Source organism: Mesoplodon bidens (genome assembly GCF_964165515.1).
Source record: "Mesoplodon bidens genome assembly, chromosome: 3".
Lineage (NCBI taxonomy): Eukaryota > Metazoa > Chordata > Mammalia > Artiodactyla > Ziphiidae > Mesoplodon > Mesoplodon bidens.
In genome coordinates, this window is record NC_138178.1 from 148,842,602 (window position 1) to 148,862,563 (window position 19,962).

Here is a 19,962-nt window from a genome sequence, read left to right on the forward strand (position 1 = left end):
CAAGGTCCCTGTAGCACAAGGGTCCCAAGGGTCCTCGGGGAAAAAGTCAAGAAGGAGGTCTTGATGGATATTTTCCCCAGGAATCCAGTGATGAGAATCCTGCCTTCCTCTCCAATCCTCAAAGGACTCCCAGCTCCCTCCCATGCGGGAAGCCCCACACTCACATCATTCTCCGAGGTCCCACAGAGGATACAGGATTTGCACTCTATGCACTGCCACTTGTAGGTCTTGACAGCCTCGGTCATGTTCAGGGTGAACTGCAGGCAGGTGGGGTGACCTGAAGGAAGCAGAAATGGCAGCATTAGGGCCAGAGGGTCTGACCTGTCACCCCCCAATGCCACAACATCATGGCCAACTTGGAGGGAGGGTGGGGTAGCACGGGTTGTGGAGTAAAGTGGGAGCCTGGCTGGAGCCCTACCCACCATCCTCACCACCACCCACAGTTACATCAGATCAATGCCCAAAGAGAGAAGTAGGTATTAAGCCTTTTGCTGGGGAGAGATGTCATCCAAGTCCTCTTGCCCTAAGAGCCATGTTCCCCCAGAGATGTAACCAATTGATGAGGACAGAAAGTGGTGATCAGAGAGAAAGAGAAAGGAAATCGCACAGCACAAGGCGACACCATGAGAGTCAGCAGCATTATCTCCCCGGCATCAGTTGTGGTGGGAGGTGACACATATGGGCTATTTGCAGCTGAGCCTTCTGACCTGCAAAGCTGTGCACACTGCCTTAGGGCACCGGGGAGGAGATCAGAGGGAACATGTGAGGCTCCTGGAGACAGAGCTCGGGGGGCACTGGGAGGCACTACGCTGCTACCCACGCCCAGGGGACAAGCAGAAGCCCGTGCCCTGCACAGTAACAGGCTCTATGGGGGGAAGCAGCCTGGCAGGGAGGGCGAAGAAATGGAGCATCACTGCAAGGGCGCACAACAGCCAGGTCTATCCTGAAAGGCCTCGTCACTGGCTCTAACTCTTCTCTCCATCCTATGTATCACGTTAGCCAAGCCAATGGCAAGAGCAGGGAGGGACATCAATGTGACCTTAGAGGACCCAGCCCCAGCAGACCTACACCGGAGGCTTGGCCTGCAGAGCTGGGCTCTGCTCTCAGCCACCGTCCACCCAAAAGAGAGACACCAGCAGCAGAAGGACAACTGTGAGCCACAGAATGTGAGGACCTTGACCTCCTATTTGGCAGGGAAGGGAAACTTGGATGATGTCCCCCAGTTTCCCAGGGCTGTGAATCAGACAGGGATCTGGCCAGACACCCTGGGCAAAGCCCTTTACTGACTCTGTCACAAAAGAATTGACAGTTTTGCCTATTGCTAGGGGTTCACCCTTCTCCCAATTCTGCCAAGTCCACCATATAGTGCGTGTGTCGCCTCTTTCACGTGAGGGATTGTGAGCTTCTAAAGAAGGATAGTATAGATGGGGCACCAATTAGGGGCAACCAACACAGTGTCCAACCCAGTGTCCCCCACAGACAGTCAAGATCGCACGCGGTACCACCACTCCTTGGCAAAGCCACATCCCAGCAGGAGGCCCCCCTTTCTTCTTTTCCAAACCCTCACAGAGATCTATCACGGTCCTTTGGGGGAAATACTGTCTATTCAGTTAATATAAGGACCCTTCAGATCTGGGCCGACACCAATGCAAACCACACTGAGTTATCTCTGAGAGTGAGAGTGGGGACCGAATGACTCATGGTGAGGGGAGTTGGGGACACCTAGCAAATAGCAGGTGGGAGCATTGAGGAGAGGACTGATCTAAAAGCATTTCTAGGACTTCTCAGGAGCCATGAAACTGAGAAACCCTCACAGCTCTGAATAACCCTCTCAAACTGACACCATGCCAGTGACCCTGGGGAGAGCAAAGCCTTACGTTAAAAGCCTGGATGAACATCCAGCTGATATTCCTGACAGCATCTCAAAGATCTGTCTAAGAAGAACACTAGCCAGGGTTGTTCCCTCTTCTGGTCTCTCACACAGAACACTGGGATGGGAATAGGAGAGGAAATACCCGTTTGAGATTCTAGGTGGTCTGGGCCATAGATGCCCAGGTTCTCAGATAGGACACCTGAGAAGGTTGAAGATGAATTCATGGAGCATATACCTAGAACAGCAGGTTGATGTTGCCCTGTTCCATGGCCTTAGGGCACACCCAGCCACAACCAGCCAGCTTACAGTAATTGTTCATGAACTAGGGTTTATTGAACATCTGTTAGGCCAGCCATGGCACTAGACAGAAAAGATACAGTGGTGAGCAAGACCCCCACCCCCAAATCCCTCTAGTCTGGTCAGAGAGAACTCAAATTAATAAACTACACACATACCTATTTACCTATAATTACATAAGTACTGTAAAGAAAAACCATAATTGGCAATGAAAAATCACAAGAGAATCAAATCTAGTCTGAGATGTCAAGGAAACCTTCCCTGAGAAAGGTCTTTAAGCTGATACCTGGCAGATGAGGAGGAGTTAGCTGAGTGGGCGAAGGAGAGGATTCCACGTGAGGAGAACAGCACGTGGAGAGGCTCTGAGCAGTGGGGGAGCTTGGCAAATTCAACGGAAGGGAAAGGCCAGTAGGCAGAGGCTTGCCGAGCAAAAGGAGGAGGGCAAGAAGTGCCCAGAGAGGTAGCTACAGCCAAGTTACATGGCACTTGTGGCCCTCATTTAAGGATTTGGGGCTTTAAAATCATTAAAGCATTTTAAGCAAGGCAGTGACTGAATTGCCTTGTGTTTTTAAAGGAGCATTCCTTCAGTACGAGGGATCTTTGGGTGGTGAAGCAGTTCTGAACCTTGACTGCAGTGAGTTACGTATTGATAAGATTGCATAGAACTATACACACACATGCATAAAGACATGTGTGTGAATGTAAAACCAATAACATATGGATAAGGTCTGTGATTGCATCGTGTCAATTGCCTGGTTCTGATAGAGTACTATGGTTACGGAAGATGTTACATTGGGGGAAACTGGGTGAAGAGTGCATGGCACCTCTCAGTAATATATTTTGTAACTTTCTATGAAGCTATAGTTATTTCAATATAAAAAGTTGAAAAGGTCTTTTTAAATAAGGAAAACACAAAGAAAAATTTAAGTCATCAAAAAGGAGGGAAGGAAAGGGAGGGAGGGAGGGAAGAAGGGAAAGGAAAGGAAAGGAAAAAGGAAAGGAAAGGAAAGGAAAGGAAAAGGAAAGGAAAGGAAAAAGGAAAGGAAAGGAAAAAGGAAGGAAGGAAGGAAGGAAGGAGCTGCTGTCTAAGGAAAGAACTGGGGGGAGGGAGGCAGAGGGAATGTAGAGATGTCAGAATTGTTGCCAGGAAACTAGTTTGGAGGTGGATGCTGCTGTTAGGAGAGAGACAAGGATGGTGGAGGTGGAGATTGGAGAAATATTAAAGAAATCATTGACAGGACTTGACCATTATTTGAGCATTGGGAGTGTGGGAAAGAGATGATGAGTAATAGTCTCAAGATTCCGACCTAAGAAACAAGGTGGGTTGCAGTGAAACTTACTCAAACGAGGAACTACAGAAAGCATATAGGGACCAAATGGAGGAGGGGGAGGAGAACTCTGTTTTGAGCATGTTGAATTTGGGAAGTCTGTGAGACTTTGGGTGGAAATGCCAAGCGGACGGTCGAATATAGGGATTTAGAGCTCAAAAGAAATATGAACTAGACATATAAATTTAGGAGCTTTTGCTAAATAGGTGGTCCTTGAAACCATGAGAGTTAATGAAATTATCTAAGAAAAGGGAAAAAAGAGAAAGGAAGAGGAAAGAAGAGAGAAAAAAGTCTAGGACTGAGCTTTGAGTAACTCAACTATTTGAAGATCAAAAGAAAGGACCAACAGAGGAAACTGGAAGGATGGCTGGAGAGAGGTAAGACGCAAACCGTGCAAGTATGGGTGACAGTGGCCCAGAGAAGAGCTTTCAAGAAGGAGAGCATGGTCAGCTGTGTTGACTGCCAAAGGTTCATGAGTTTGTCATTGCTCAATAAGGACCCTGAATGAGGGCGTGCTGGCAGAGCTGAGCAGAAGTTGCCCTACTAATTATAATACCCTCAGCAGTGTCACCTTCCCCGGGAAGGAAGGTCAGCACATTCCAGAGCGTGACATGTAACTCCACAGCCAGCTGTGCCTCTGGATGCCTCCGGGGGTGTGTGTGGGGGGTGCGTGCTTCATGAAGCCGACAACACTCCCCAAATATTTACCGAGAGCTAACTCTCTTTTCAAGACCTCTCGACCACTGTGCTGAGCTCTGAAGACATTTTCTGGGATAGCTTTGGACCAGTGAACAGTAGCAAGTGGGCTTGAGAAAATCCTGTTGGAAGTGTCTCAAAAAATCCCATGGGCTTTCTCTGTGTTCCGGTTTTGAGAAAGTCACCAGCCTCCCCCCAAAGACCTTCACACCCAAAGGAAGGGCACGAAGCTCACACAGCCTCCACCCCAGGTAAAATGTAGGACTGAGATTAGCCTCAGCTCAGGCTACGGAGCTCCTTCAGCTCAGAATTCAGACTCAAGTGGGAGAGGAAAGGAAGGGATGCAACTTCTCAGCTGGGGAGTGTGAGACACAAAGGGTTAAGTCACCCAAGCTGCCATTAGCAGGCGCAAAAACCATGCCCAGAACGAAGTCCTCCTTTCTGTGCCACCAGAACAGGTTGCTGGTCTGCTGCCTTTCTCTACAAACTGGAAAAGTCATTTCCCAGATAAAACTATAGGGATAAGACTTCTTATCTACCATGGAAATGACTGGAATAAAGCATACTGTTGGACAAAAGGAAAAGTTGCTAAGGAAAGTGCTAGAAGCCCCTATCTAAGTTTTACTGCTAGAAGTCCTTATTTTTGCCCAGAACTAATTTCTAAAATCCTTGGAAGTAAGTGGATAATAGTCTTTCCAATTCAAGGGTGGTAGAAAATAAAGAGGCACATTGGCAGTAAAGCAATTTACTTATGGCCACCCACTACTTAAAGATTCCTGTCTTAATCTCTTTTGTAAAGTTAACCACCATTCTCTAACGTGCTTGCTTGGACATCTAGATTTTCCATATATCCAGTTTTCTTAAAGCGAGGAATACCTGCATTGCTATTTAAATAGCCCAATGGAGTGAAGGGGAAACAACACTTCCCGGGTCCCCTGGGTGAGATGATTCAACAGGACATTTATAAGATTTCAATTACCAAAATGGATTTAGAAAGTGGCATGGCGTGCATGACTCATCCCAGCCAGATCATTAAAAACCAAGTCCTTCCTGAGTGTACCTCCCAATTTGTTCTATTAGGAGGGTTCAATAAATCTTCTGCCCGTCTGTTCAGTTGGTCCAGTGGTGAACTTGGTATAAAGAGACGTTCTTAATCCAGCCCTAACTCCTTCCAAAATGGACCTCAATCTTCCCTACAAGTTGAAACAGGAAATATAACCCATGGCCACTGTGTGCGGAGACCTAACTTCTGGACAGGGCTTTCAGACAATGGAGATTTGGCTTTGGGGTGCTATTTCAGCAGCTGGGTAGAAAAGGGAAACCAGCAGGATGTGAGATGCTTCTCAGAAAGAAGACTGGTCATGAAGTTAGTATGTATGAAATTGCAGTCTACTGAACTCAGTGAAAAAGAGAAGGCAGGCATCTGAAAGCAGGGACTGCCCCCTTGCCACCTGAAGGATACACGTCATGGCTTTCCAGAACCCATGTGCAGAGACACGGAGAAAGTTCAGGGACAGCGAACAGGAGTTCGTGGTATTTGAGTGAGAAGGCACACAGGTAAATATCCAGGCAAAACCAGTGTTCGTTTTATATTTACAGCTGCCTACTTCCACACATGCTCATACACAACTGCCCACACACATGGATATTTCCAACCTTTTAGGGACAAAAATATCTAAATATACCTTGTTGACTGAGTTCACATTACAACTGTGACTTAGAAGCTAACAGAGCCATTAATCAGTCAGTGTCACTCTATAGACACTCAGCACAGTGAGAGAAACACAGTTCACTTTCAACAAACCCTGGGCAAAAAGAAATCTACAAATGGTTATGACATGTGTGTCTTACATTATGATCCTTATTAAAAGAGTTTTTCATTACATTATTGCCAATATTTAATTTGGACTAGGCTAAGCCACATCACTGATTAAATTAGAGCTCCAGAAAAAAAATTATCTTGCTAGGTATGTGCTGAAAACATAAATAAAATAGATACAAATAACTGTGGAACTAGCATGGTCTATTATTTATTCATTGTAAAATTATAAACACCCAATTATATTTTATTACCTTATTCATCAATGTTGATCTCTTAAAAACTAATTTCTCAGGAAAGGAAAACCTATATGTCCATGGTTCTCAGGCAAGTAACTGCAAAATTCAACTTGCACTCCTTGGTCTGATGCCTGGTTTATAGAAATCATATTATATAAAATATGTAGGATCTATTCCAATCTGAAAAAGCACCAAAAATGAGTCTCCATAGGCATTCATTAGAAAATAATTTGGCTCAAATTTCTAGCAGTCCTCTATATTCATACCCACATACAATTTCTAATATTTACATATTGCAAAAATATATAAGGAGATTTAGCTAAAGAATTTATGCACAGTGCAGTCAAATCTGAATCACCCATGTTAAAGAGTAATTTGCGGAGAAAAAAATATTACTAGCTCACTTTGGGAAGCCATCTCACTCCATCAGATCCATTCATTTTCACTTATCCTCTCTCTCCCTCTCTCCTTCTCTGTCTCTCTCTGTGTCTGTCTCTCCCTCCCTTCCTCCCTCCCTTCCTCCCTCCCTTCCTCCCTCCCTTCCGTCCTTTCTCTTTTTCTCTCCTTATCTTCCTGTTTCTTTTTTTTCTTTTTTTCTTCAGTACGCGGGCCCCTCACTGTTGTGGCCTCTCCTGTTGCGGAGCACAGGCTCTGGACGCCCAGGCTCAGCGGCCACAACTCACGGGCCCAGCCACTCCGCGGCATGTGGGATCTTCCCGGACCAGGGCACGAACCCGCGTCCCCTGCATTAGCAGGCGGACTCTCAACCACTGCGCCACCAGGGGAGCCCTATCTTCCTGTTTCTAACCTCCTCCACTTTGAGACCCAGTTTGTCAGGTGGAAGGAATGAGGCCAGATCTGAGTTATTATATTTAATCTGTAAAGGGAGGAACCAATTCTGAGCCATCAAGAATTTGAACTCTGTGCACATACATTGTGACAACATGTTATCCGGGCACTGCTTCCCCACATAGCCTGCTTCTCCAGCCCTGCTTTGCAAACCTTCTACAATGGTCTACAGGCTTACCTCCCATCTGCCCCAGATGTTCTTCTAACACTAAGACATCTACAAATCAAGGACCACAATGGCACTCCAGAGGCACCTGCATGGCTCCCTTTTTTCTCACCATTTTAATGTACTTCAAAGAGGACAAAGAAGAGAAAGAGAGTAGAAAGGATAAATACCATACAAACAAAAACGCATTCAAAATAAATGATGGTGTATGCCATGGCTGCCTTTTGCTTGGCTAAATCACTTTACCATCAGCAAGTTCGACCCATCTTAGGGGTCTGTTTATCCTCCCTCAAAGCTGTCAAACTCTAGGGCACCCAGATGTCACACAGGAGACAAGCCATAGGGATTGTTGCTTCAATCATTATCATCAATAATCATAGAAAGCCATTCAAGCAAGAACATTAGGAGCACTTTTAATGGGCTAAATCACTAAGGGCTCATGGCTCCATTCTCAAATGGCCCTAGAAATTCCCCAAGTTTTCATGGTCAAGTGTGGTCTGAGTAGTCTCATATATAAACCTGAGGGCATTTCAGTTGGTCCTCTTAAAGTGAAATAAGGGGATGGGACAGCCTTGACCTGGTTTTATATAACTTACCTGACTATCCCAGGTTGGGGCCAAGGTACCAGAAAGATGTCAAGAACCACGGTAATGATCCCAGTGCCCCTAATTAGTCACTGCAGCTGAGTACCAAGGATAATTTATTCATTTACTCATTCCCTCAGCAGTAGTTTTTGAATAAATAAATGTGGCCAGCAGTGCTCTAGGCACTGGGGATACAGTAGTGGGGAAAACCAAAACCTGCCCTCACGGAGCAAGTACCACAATTTGATATATGATGCAGCATCTGAGTCCCTGAGAAAAGTCACTTTGCCTCACAGGCTTTAGTTTTCCAATATATTAAATGAAATGGTAGGAATCTGTTATCCATGAAGCTGTGGCTCTGTCTATGCCACCTATAAACACTATTTTTAGAGATATTCTTGATCCCAAGTTGCCCATCTGGTTGGTGAAATAAACAAGCCTTCTAAAGTTTGCCAGCTGACACTCAATGTGAAAGAAACTAAGAAGGAAATTAAAGTTCTAGTTCTGCTAGAATTTCTGGCAAATATTCCACTGAACTAGCCCATTCCTAGTCCAATACCACAACAGAAAGCACAAGAAATCTAGAAACTAAAAGCACTTTTCATCAACCACACCACCCAGCCCCATGCAAAACGTTGGGTCTGTACAGATGGGTGGTCAATGAGTCTGCAGGCAGCAGAGGCCTTGGGTTGGGTAAGGATTCATCATGAGCAATATTGAGCTGTTTGTGTGACAGTGGGCAGACATTGCCAGGCAGGAATGGAAGAAGAGGGTCACCAACATGAGCAACTCAGGTTAAGTCTCCTTCTAAATCTTTACTTGGAACTGTAGATTGGAGGCAACCATCTGCCAAAGTGATGCTTGTCCCACAGCAGTGCATGGAGCCCAGACTCCATGAATCGTTGTCCAGAGCCCAACATCAATATTGTATGTGAATCCCTGACATTGGCTGTGCGTATCAGGCCTCTCTGGACATCATGAGCATCTAGCCATGGGCACTGGCTAAAGGCTTTGGGTTTTCTTTGGAAAAGTGAGCCCGAAGAAGAAATTGTTGCTCAGATTGGAGACCCTGCAGTCTTCTGTCTGGGAGGATTTTATGGTATAATTGATGGATAGCTGGTGGAAAAGAGCAGTGATTAGTCAACACTTGATTGTCTGTGGTCCTCCAACTGCTGATCTTCCATGAATTGGAAGATGGACTCACAGGTGGTCTAAGTTCCTGAGTTGTCTGAGGAGCTTTGCGATGGTATTCCATTTTTTTCTTTCAAAAGTATTTCAGAGTTGTACCAAGTCAAAAGAAAAATGATGCTTTCTTGCTTTTCTGGCCTTTTCTATGTGCTACTGGGAAGCAATCATAGAAGTGCCTAGAAATAGAGGACTGACAGTGTGTCCATGACACTTAAACACTTTGTCTTTCGTTTTATCTTTTAAATCATTTTTAATTCTAATTTTGAGGGTTCTTCTGACTTTGCAATTTACTTTATTGTGATCAGGTTCTTACAGAAAAATAATTCTATTGAATTTGACCAAATTCAATGAGCACCTACAACTGCCAGGAACTATACTAGGTGCTGAAGTTTCAAAGATGAATGAGGCATGGATCCTGCCTTGAGGAGTTCAGGTTTAGGAGGTGTGATAGGCAGCTTCTGAGATGACCACCAACAATCCCCATCTCTTGGTATTCAAAGCTTGTGTAATTCTCTCCCCTTGAGGGTGGACTGGACTTAACTGACTCACCTCTAGCAAGTAGAATATGACAAAAGTGATAGGATGTCACTCCTAATATTAAGTTATAAAAAGACTGTGGCTTTCATCTTTGGCACTCTGTCTTCTGCTTTCTCACTCATTTTCTCTAAGGGAAGTCAGTTGCTATGTTGTGAGATGCCCTTGGAAAGGTCTCAGTCCAACTTCCTGGGAGGAAATGAATCCTGCTAAAAACCATGCGAGTGAGCTTGGAACAGGATCCTCTCTCAGTCAAGCCTTCAGATGAGACCATAGTCCTGGATGACAATCTGACTGCAACTTCATGGAAACCTTGATCCAAAGACACTCAGCAAAACCACACCTAGATTCCTGACCTATACAAACTATGAGATAATATTTATGTTTTAAGCTGTTACATTTTGGAGTAATCTGTTATATAGCAACAGATAACTATTATAGGTTATATTTTTTGAAATGACTATAATACAGTGTAATAAGTGCTATAATAGGGGAATGAATAGAGTGCTTACAGATGGAGAAGCAATCAACAATGGGAAGCTTGGGGAAAGCCACTGAGAGGAGGTAGCATTTGAGCTGGGGCTTGAAGGATGAATTTCCTAAGGGAAAAAAAGGGTAAAGAGAATTACAGGGAGAGGAAATTGCAAGAAATTTAAGGTGCATGGTTTATTCAGGCAAAGTAGAGTAGCTCAAGAAGAGCAGGAGAAAAGGGAAGTGGCAAAAGATGATGCTGAAGAGGTAAGAGGAAAGATTGTGAAGGGCCCCTTATACAGGCATACAGATTGGAATTTGACTGTAAGCAGTGAGGAATCCTCAGGGTTTTTTAAGCAGGGAGCTGATTTGCTTGTACCCATGCTTTAGAGAGATGACTCTGGTGGTTAGGACAGAGGGTATGGTAGAGATGGCTAGGGCAGGATGACCAGTTACAATATCCATTTATTCAAAAAATTTTATTGAGCACTTACAATGTGCCAGGCACTGTGTGAGGTGTCAAGCAGTGAATAAAACAGATAAAAGTTCCTACTCCTATGCAGCTTATGTTCTAGTGGGAGCACTAGCATAGGACCAGCCTAGAAGCAGTGGTGATTAATGTATGAAACATTTGAGAGGTAGAATTAGTCAATGGGACATGATTCTTGCCTGGACATTGGTGTGAGCAAGAGAAATAAATTAAAAATAACACCGAGATTCTCAGGTTGGGCCACAGAGTAGATGATAACACTGTTAGCTGAGATGGACACAGCAGGCTTGCAGAGAGTAACAAGAGATTCATGTTGGTACATTGCACTTATTGTGATGAGACTTTCAGTGGAGTTGTCCTTGGGTCACTGAGAAAATACAGGTCTATACTCAGGAGAGAGGACCAGGCTGGAGATACAGATTTAGAAATCATCAGGTGTGGGTGGTAGATGAAACCTTGGCACTTGGTGAGATACTCAGTGAGAGACCACAGATTGAAAAATAAAAAGGACCTCGTTGGGAGGAGTGGGGAGGGTAACCACCAGAACTAAAAGCATGAAAGGGCATCAAGAAGAGAATTCAGTGAGAAAGGAAGAGACAATGGTCACAAAAGGAGGAGAACCTGGAGAGAGCCCTTCATAGCGTCCATGGCCACCACCATCAAGGGAGAGATGAAGTAAGATAAGAACTGAAGAGAACGTATTACGCTGTGAACAATTGCTGATTAGAACTGGGTAAAGTGATCCCCAAGAGTAGTGGACCCTCATCACTCTCTGAATGACTGGGTAGTTTCAGCATTGTAGAGGGAAGAATTCACCAGTAGATTATCTCACAACATGCTTCTCCTTCCACAGGCTTTGTCCATCAGGCTCAGGTTTGGAAATACCATATAAAATAGTCTTAAGAATATTGCCGTTATCTGATTCCATTCGTTGATAGCAGGGGTCATTTTTTTGATGTAGGTTCCATGGCCAAAGCTGGGCCCTGCCAGCATCACTTTCCATCCTTACCCTAGGAGATGCATCAAGTCTCTGGAAGCCAGTTCATTCCTTCTGACCTTGGATTGAAGCTCTTCAGTCCCAGGTGTCAGAGCCCTGCTTGCAAGGCTGGGGCAGGTCCTAGTGGAGGCTTTTCCCACAGTTCCAGAGTTTGGTCAAGTGGCCCTGCATATTCTCTAAGAATGGTCAGATCCAGGAGAGATGCTGGTGCCCAGGCAGGAGAGCAGCACTGCAAGTCAGACTGAACAGTGGAGAGGATGGAAATAATCACCAGCCAGTAATGTTGGTGGCTGTGGTGTTTTTATAAAATGCTGTTGAATTCTTTGATCCTCCTCTTTTCAAGAGGTGGAGAGGCTATTCCTCAACTGTTGAGTGTGGGCTGAACTTAATGACTTGCTTTAACAGATACAGTAAAAAAGGAAGTGACAATATGAAACTTTGGAGGCTAAACTATAAAAAGGCACTCGGGTTTCCATTTTGACCTCTCTCTCTTTCTCTCTCTCTATCTCTCTTTCTCTCTCTTCCTCTTTCTCCCTCCTCCTAAAAAAGTCAGCTGCTATGTTATGAGCAGCCCTATGGAAAGGCCCACATAGCAAAGAACTGAGAGGGGCTTCTGGTCATCAGCCAGTAAGGAACTGAGGCCCTCAGTCCAACAGCCCAAGATGAGCTCAGCCCTACCAACACCACATGAGCAAGCTTGGAAGCGACTCCTTCAACCCCAGTCAAGCCTGGAGATGACCGCAGCCCCATCCAACATCTTGACTACCACCTCCTGAAAGAACACGCACCAAAACCACCCAGCTGAGCCATTCCCAGATTCCTGGTCCTCAGAAACTATGACATAATAAATGTTTGCTGCATCTGGGGGTCATTTATTACGTAGCCACAGATAACTGAAACAGTAGCAAAGGAGAAAAGGTAAGGGGTCTGGTGGGAAGGCTCTAGAAAACCAGGCACTTGATAGGACTCCTGCTTAGGCGAGTCCCAGACACAGAAGGACCAGCACTGGGCTGAACAATGAAGGGCAGAAGTCAGGGTTGGGATTTTATCTCATTTCCTCTGCTCCATGCAGGGCTGTTAATTTTTTAAAAGAACATATAGTGGGTACTAAGACAATTTATGCAACAATGTGGGGATGACCAAAAAAACAAGTGAATAGGTGTGAAACCTCACCATGCAACAAGAGCACGTCTGTGGCTTCCTGGTCCCAACCTGTCTGCACGATGTGGGCCAGAGAGGACCTCTTCACCATAGAAGATGCCATCTTTGGCCTCTGGTCTTGACCTCTATTCCCATCTCACCCTCGCCCTGCTCCACCCTCCTTCCACCTTCCCGAGCCCCTCTCTCACCTCCAGCAAGCTTTCTATTTAGGTTTTCTAGAACAAGTCCCCCCATATTAGAAAGTCAGAGACTTCCTGGAAGTTCCACAGACTGATATGAGCAGAGCAGCAACATACAGCCAGTATGTTCGCTAAAGAAAGCAATGCTTGGACATCTTAATGATAATTCTCATAACATTTTCAAGTAAACACTTTTCTATTCCCTGCTTTCCTTTGATTCCCCACAAAAATCCTGTGAGGTAGGCAGGACAGATATAAGTATTCCAGATTTACAGGTGAGGAAACTGAGGTTCAGAATGGCTTAGGTGGACAGCAAGTCGTGGAACCAGGGCCAGAAGCCATGTCTTCACACTCTCATCCTTTGGACTCTTTCTACATCATGGTCTCTCACTACAGCATGACCCAAGATGGCCAACCCAAACGTGGTGACCCAGCTTGAGTTCAGCTCCTTACTTGAAGCTGTTAAATATAATAGCATTTTCCCCTTTTATTCACAAGAAGTTTGCTAAGGCACAGTAATGTAGGTCACTGAGTTTCTCTGTGCCTCAGTTTCCTAGTTTGTACCACACACAGGTGACTAGTTGTCCCCTAAGGCCTTTTTGGGCCTCAGTGTTCCACGCCTCTAGCGAAATCCTTCAGGAAGCCGGGCTTGCTCACATGAGGCAGGACATCAAGCCCTCACCATCTGGCAGTGGCTAATCCTGGAAAACCCTGGGGAAGACTTACCCCACAGTGAGACAGTCCAGCCCACGCAGAGAGGCCCTGGAGGCTGCAGGAAGTAGGGTAGCATCCTGTGGTGACATTATTGGGCTTCAGCTCCTGAGAACCTCAACAGAGGTCCCCTGACCCCACTGGCCGCAGCTTCTCTGCCAGAGGCTGGGGTGGGGAGGTGTCCTTCCCCTCTCCCCACCTCACTATCCCATGCAGTTTTGCTGGGCCAGTTATCCCACATGGAGCTACCAGGATGGACCTCCCATCACCAGCTCCCTCAGTAGAGCCTCTGAGAGGAGCACACAAAGACATCTAGCATCCAAAGCCAATTTCGCATCAGCCCCAGACACCTCGAGTACACTGTGAGTTAAGAAAGGATAGGAATGTTTCTTACTCGCCTTATTTAGGAGAAGAAGAAAAGAGCAGACAGGGCCCCTATTTGCATTCACCAGACTGCACCACAGTCAAGACACCTACAACCCTACCACCCACCCTGAAGCCCCAAAAATAGTTTGCCAACTCCTTTTAATCCTTTTCCCTCTTCACCCCCCAATTCCCCCACATCACTAATCCACTTTCCAAGTTGTGAGGGCAGGAGAATGGAAAATGAGGATGACGGTGATGACAACCAGCTCCCCCTGAAGCCTCTCTCCCAGGCTCCTTGAGCGCCTGAGGTCCCTGATATCCTTCAACACCCTCAACGAGAAGGAAACTAAAATCAAGCTGAACCAACCCTACTTAAAGGAGAAACATCCTTGGGCTCCAAACCCAGCACCATCTGTCTAGCCTTGTATTAACTCAGAATTTGCTTCCAACCCCCAACACAAAGGCAGCACCGGCTTTGCACTCGTCCTGCATCTTCGGGCACTCAGTCCAACTCATAGATCATTTTCCAGCAGTCAAATTCTCATCTAAGATTAATCTGACTTTTCCTTACAATCAAATATTTATCCAACAAATTCATGAATGAGAATTGATCTCGCTGTTTATTTAGAAAGCTGGAGGAGTTGATTTTACATGGGCTTTATTTTTTTCCTCTGGATAAATTAGGGAGTTGAGATAGAACAAGAGAAAGCAAATCAATGGCTATTTCCAGTTACCAGCATTGTCTTCAGATTTAATAGAAATGATGCCCTAAGACACATAGTTTATTCAGTACAAAAATACCCATCGATATTAGAGTAATGCAAAAGGAAAGCCTTTCCTGGTACTTTGTAAATGTAGACAAGAGCCTCACAACTGTTTGAAGATTCACAAAGCCCTTCTGATAGGTGGTCATCAACACCGTTCCATAACCAGGGAAATTAAGGCACTGAGTATCTCTGAAATGGCTCTGGTTCACCTGAGGAATAGGTATGAGAGGATATTCATCACCAGAAATCTGACCTCCCTTCAGAGAGAGCTAAATACGTGGCACATGCGCCACTGTTCCATCCTATACTCGTGGCAGACATCATTAATCAATTCAACCTTCTCTTCGCTCTTCATGCTGAGACCTTGGATCCTTGTCCACACAGCACTCCAATCCACCATGACCATTCTGTGAGTTTGCATACAAGAAGAAACCTAGTTGCTACCTCTGAGCTGGAAACTGTTAAGCTTAATAGGTTAAAAGTCTCATGTGAGCACTAAGGATTCGAACCTTAAGGAGGTCACCAAACAGATATTTAACTCCTGTTTGCCTTTCTGTGAGTCAGAGACCCTATCGAAACAACTAGGACCACAAACCAGATGGTGGCCTTGTTTTGTGGTTGGACTAATAGACAGTATTCCTGCAGTCACATACTTCTGTGTACACAGAAAATCATCTAAAAGACCCTTTCTAAAAAGAAAAAAATTTAATAGTGGTTAGTGTTTTTTTCTACTTCATTAGTTATGAGGTACCAACCCACCCCTCCTTAAGTGGCTCCTACGTCTCTCATCGCCCACGGCGGGAAGTAAGTTCCTCTGTGTTGCAAGCCTCTTTGCTGCCTGGCCACAGCTGCCTATTTTAGATTCATCTTCTTTCTGACCACTGACCCAGCCACTTCTACACCCTATGCAACAGCCTCAAGGAAAAGTACTTGCCGTGATCCTCCCTCTCCCCACCCCCACCCCCAAAACCCTCCTGCTCTTTGTGCACTTCACACTTTTGCACACAGAGCTCTCTCTGAGCCGTCTCTCAACTCCCATTCACAGCCAAACCTGTCAAGCAGATAGTCTACACTCTGGTTACATGAAGTGTGGCCCATGAACCAGTGGCATGAGTATCACCTAGGGGCTTGTTAGAAACACCCACACCAGACCTATGAACCTAAATCTGCATTTTAACAAGATGCACTGCCCTAAATTCGCTCCCTCCCTTTCTGGGAAACCCCACCCAGTCTTCCTTCTCTCTAATCTGACTTCCTTCCCCACCTCTCCATCAAAAAGACTCTCATTGAGTGAGTGAATCCATCAATTCATATATGAATAAAAGGATCCATGAAATATCACTTCCACTTGTGCCCACCCTAGGAACTTCTATTCAGCCTTCAAGTCCAGTCCAAATAGCCCACTTCTGTGAAGACATTTCTGCTCTCCAATGCAGACAAGGAAACCAAAGTGCTGAGAGGCTGGACAAACTGCCCGAACACACCCAGTTCACCCACGGTGTGCCACCTTTAAGAATGACATCAGGAAGGATTCCCTTGACCTCCCCAGAAGCCCCTCGTGGCCACTGTCAAGGGCATATCTCCGTGGCTGACACGGGTATGGCAAGTCGCAAGTTGCTTTGTGGACGAGGCCCCCGTGTGGGCTGATCAAAACCAGGTTTCCTTGTTCAGGATCTTAACCACTGGGGCGCCCTCTACCCAGTCTCTCAATCCCCTTGAAGACTGTTGTATGCTCTCTTCCTTCAACACACATCCAAAGAACACACCTCTTTCACTCTCCTGGCCTCAAGGGGGAATTTTTCCTTTTTCTTTGGAGAACAAAGATCTCAGAGAGGAAATATCAGTTGCTGGTCTTTCCACTTCCCCAGGCCACAGCAACGCCATTCTGGTGACCCAGTGGCTTTTCAGCTTTAGAGTATGGGGGAGAGGTTCTAAACATGCAGGTCCTGATGCAGGGGCTTTGGGCTGCACTTGGTGACACTCTGCTTCCTAGACTCTCCTCGAGGCTCCTGCATATCGACAAACTGTGCCGTGATGCAGGTGTGTAGGACCACGGGCAAGTCCACCAGCTACCTTGAGTCCACCTTGGTCAAAAGAAGGCTCCAAAATCTTTCCTGCCCACCGCATCCTTTTATTGTGAGGATCACAGCAATAGGGTATGTGCTGTGGCTTTGTTAAAATGGAAAACGTTCTTTTTGAAGGCAAGGTTTTACCACTCTTCTGCTTGGTTTTGGCACTAACAAGTAACCCTCTATTCCCATTCCCAGAAATTCTGTATTTCTCTCAACCTCAGAGCCTACTGTCAACATACTCTTAAATGTTTCCGACAGTCCTGTGATTGTTGGATGCAAAGGACATCAATTCATACTGGCCAGTGTCCAGACATACATAAGCTATCTTCCCGAGAGCAGTTCTGTTTGCCAGAGACCTGGGGGTCTTGTGCATAAGCAGGAGGCCTTAGCTTCCTCTCAGCAGCTTGAGACCGGCAACACACACTCTCTCCCCAAGATAAGGCCTTTCAGACAACAAAGCACTTAGAATATTTCCTTTGTGCTACTGAGAACAAACACAGGAGTCCATCCCAGTGTTTGTGGGACTGATCTGACAGGGATAGGAGAGATGTAAGATATCATTTCCATTGTGTCGTCATGAACCATTGAAAATCTTTGCAACCTAATTAAACCGCACTCACTGAATGATGAGTGAATTCAACAGCCCCAGAACAAGCATTGCTTGTCACCATTTTCTATCTTAGTGTCTATTCAACTATTTTAAGAAGGACATACCTGAGCCAAAATCAAAAGAGCACAGCTAGTCATAGCCAGCGTGGTCCTAACTTACTGAGGATGCCATCAGTTCGTGGGGCCAGGGGCTCCAGCACACCCACCCCACCGCTTCTTACCACTTACCACCCTCTCAGTCATCACCTCTCATACGCCCGTAGCCATAGCCTCCATATCCACCCCTAAAATCACACCCTTGCATCTATCTACTCACCCCTCTTTCCTACTCACCTCAACTCCACTTAAGCCCAGCCCTCCACCTGTTCCATGCTGAACCCAAGCAGAGAAAATCACACCCCTGTGCTAACCAGTCTCCACTGAATGGTGACCACAAATCTTGGCAAACCACTCTCCCTCATCTCTCCATCTTCTCAAATCTCCCATACCTCGTATGCCTTTCTCACACTCTTCTCATTTAGCTGAAAAAATACATAAGCAATAAGCATAAAACCTCATCTTCTGCATGTGCTTCCACCCATCTCCCCGCACCTGTGCCCCTACGCCTGTCTCCCTCCTGTTATCAGGAACAACTCTTCCAGCTGCTACTTGTGCCTGGATCCCGACCTCTCACACCTCCCTGAGAACTTTGTTCCTGCTATAATCCCCTCGTGCATCATCAGTTTCTCTCTCTCTAGTCAACCATTCTGCCAGCGTACAAACATGCTCTTGACAGAAGAGCACCCGTCTCTCAAGGAGACCCTGACCGAGCATCCCCCTCCATCAAGAGACACATTCCTGCTCCTCAGCACAACTCCTTGAAAGGGCCAGTGCTCTCCATCCCCCTTTCTGCACACTCTCTCCTCAGCACACTCACCTGCCCTCCTCCCACCTCCCCATTGCCTTTTTTCAGTCTCCTTTACTGGATCCTCTTCCTTACTCCGGTCTCTTATTTTTATCTAGTTAGACTCACTTCCCCTAAATATCATCTACACACTTGTGACTCCCAAAGTGATATCTGCAGCACGGGCCTCTCTGCTGAGTTTCAGACTCATATATTCACTGCCACGGTGGTTGGGAACCCGAAGAATAGAAAGTAAGAAAGATCCGAGATGGCAAAGGATCACTGTGGGAAAATTCCCATCTCAAGAGGTGGTGCTGACCCTGCAGCCAGGAAGGGAGGCTGCAGTTGGTGCGGGGCGGGGGTGGGGGGGTACTGCAGGGTCTTCCTGGGGTTGGGAGGTGGAACTCACAGTGAGCAGAAAAGCTGATGGCACCAGCTTTCGGAACGGCCAGGATGTATTTCGGACCGTGAATAAGTAAAGAAAAGAGGTCATCACCGTTCCAGAGTCACAAGAACAGAGAGGAGAGAGAAAGTGAGAAGTGGAAGAATTAGTAAATCTTGGGGGAAGGACTGCAGAAGGAAGAAAGGAGACAAAGAAAAACATGGGAAACAAAGAAGAAGGAAGCGAGAAGGAATGGGTAAGAGAATGAAAATAAGAACCCAGAAAAGAGATTTTGGTCCTTGCTTACTCAGGAGGTACAACCAGAAATCTGGCTGAATTCTCAACAAGAGGCAGAAACTCAATTCTCTGAGTCTTCCCCAGAGGGGTATTAGTATCATTACTATTAATGGCTACCATTTATCAATGTGTTTCCTGGGTGCTAGGCACTTTGAACACACTTCCTCATTTAATTCTTAAAACAGTCTGTGACTCGGGTGTCACTGTCCCCATTTGATGGAAGCTAAAGCTCAGAGCAGTGAAGTAATTTACTCAAGACCACCTAGCAAGGGGGTGGAAGAGGCAAGATGCAAACCTACATCTTATCCCAACCTCCCCACAGGTAACCACCACACCACTGGGCCACGGGAAACAGGCAGTGGAGAGAGACCTTCTCCTGACACACGGAGGCTGAGGCGGGGGGGGGGGGGGCGGGGGGCGCTGAGCAGCCCTGCAGAGAGCACAGACCACCCGGCAGCTTCCCAAGTCCGAGGGCTGCCCACCTGCGCCGAGGTGCTGCTTTCCCCTCCACAACCCGCTGTCCCCTGTCCACACGGCCCGCTGCCTGGAGGGGAACCTGAGGACTCGGCAGGGTGGCGTGAGGATTTGGGCGAACTGCTTGTCCCAGCCCTGGCAGCTAATCTAGGATGTGGGATTAAAAGCACTCCCAAATTATCCTAGGGCAAAACCAGGTCAAGCTCACCTCCAAACCCAGCCCTCACAGAGTTAAAGGTGAGGAACTGGACGGGCTTAAAAGGCAAAGAAGTTAATTAGCTCCCTGAAACCAAAAGGGGAGGAACAGAGCCTGGATAAAGGGGTAGCTGGAGGCGGGGGAGAGAGCCCTCAGCTGGGAGTCCAAAGCCTCCCACCCTCAGGGCCTCCAGGGAGCTCTGAGGTCTGGGCCATGACTCTCCTGTGTCTCTGTTTCCTCCTCTTTCGGACCAGGTCTGAGGCCCCTTCTCTGCACCCGACAGCCTAGGACAGGGCAGCATATGGGGCCAACGCAGCCTCGTCTGAAACGGACC

At 46.4% G+C, this 19,962-nt stretch overlaps 1 protein-coding gene across 1 annotated transcript in view; it reads right to left on the reverse strand.

The window, feature by feature from the left end:
- The window catches only part of DPF3 (double PHD fingers 3), a gene marked incomplete at both ends in the record, with an annotated part of 257,662 nt that overhangs the window by 10,692 nt on the left and 227,008 nt on the right, over nucleotides 1–19,962 (reverse strand). Inside the window, one exon of the mRNA XM_081229806.1 lies at nucleotides 165–277. Coding sequence (XP_081085932.1) covers nucleotides 165–277 — 113 coding nt within the window. The remainder of the gene's footprint in view (nucleotides 1–164; nucleotides 278–19,962) is intronic.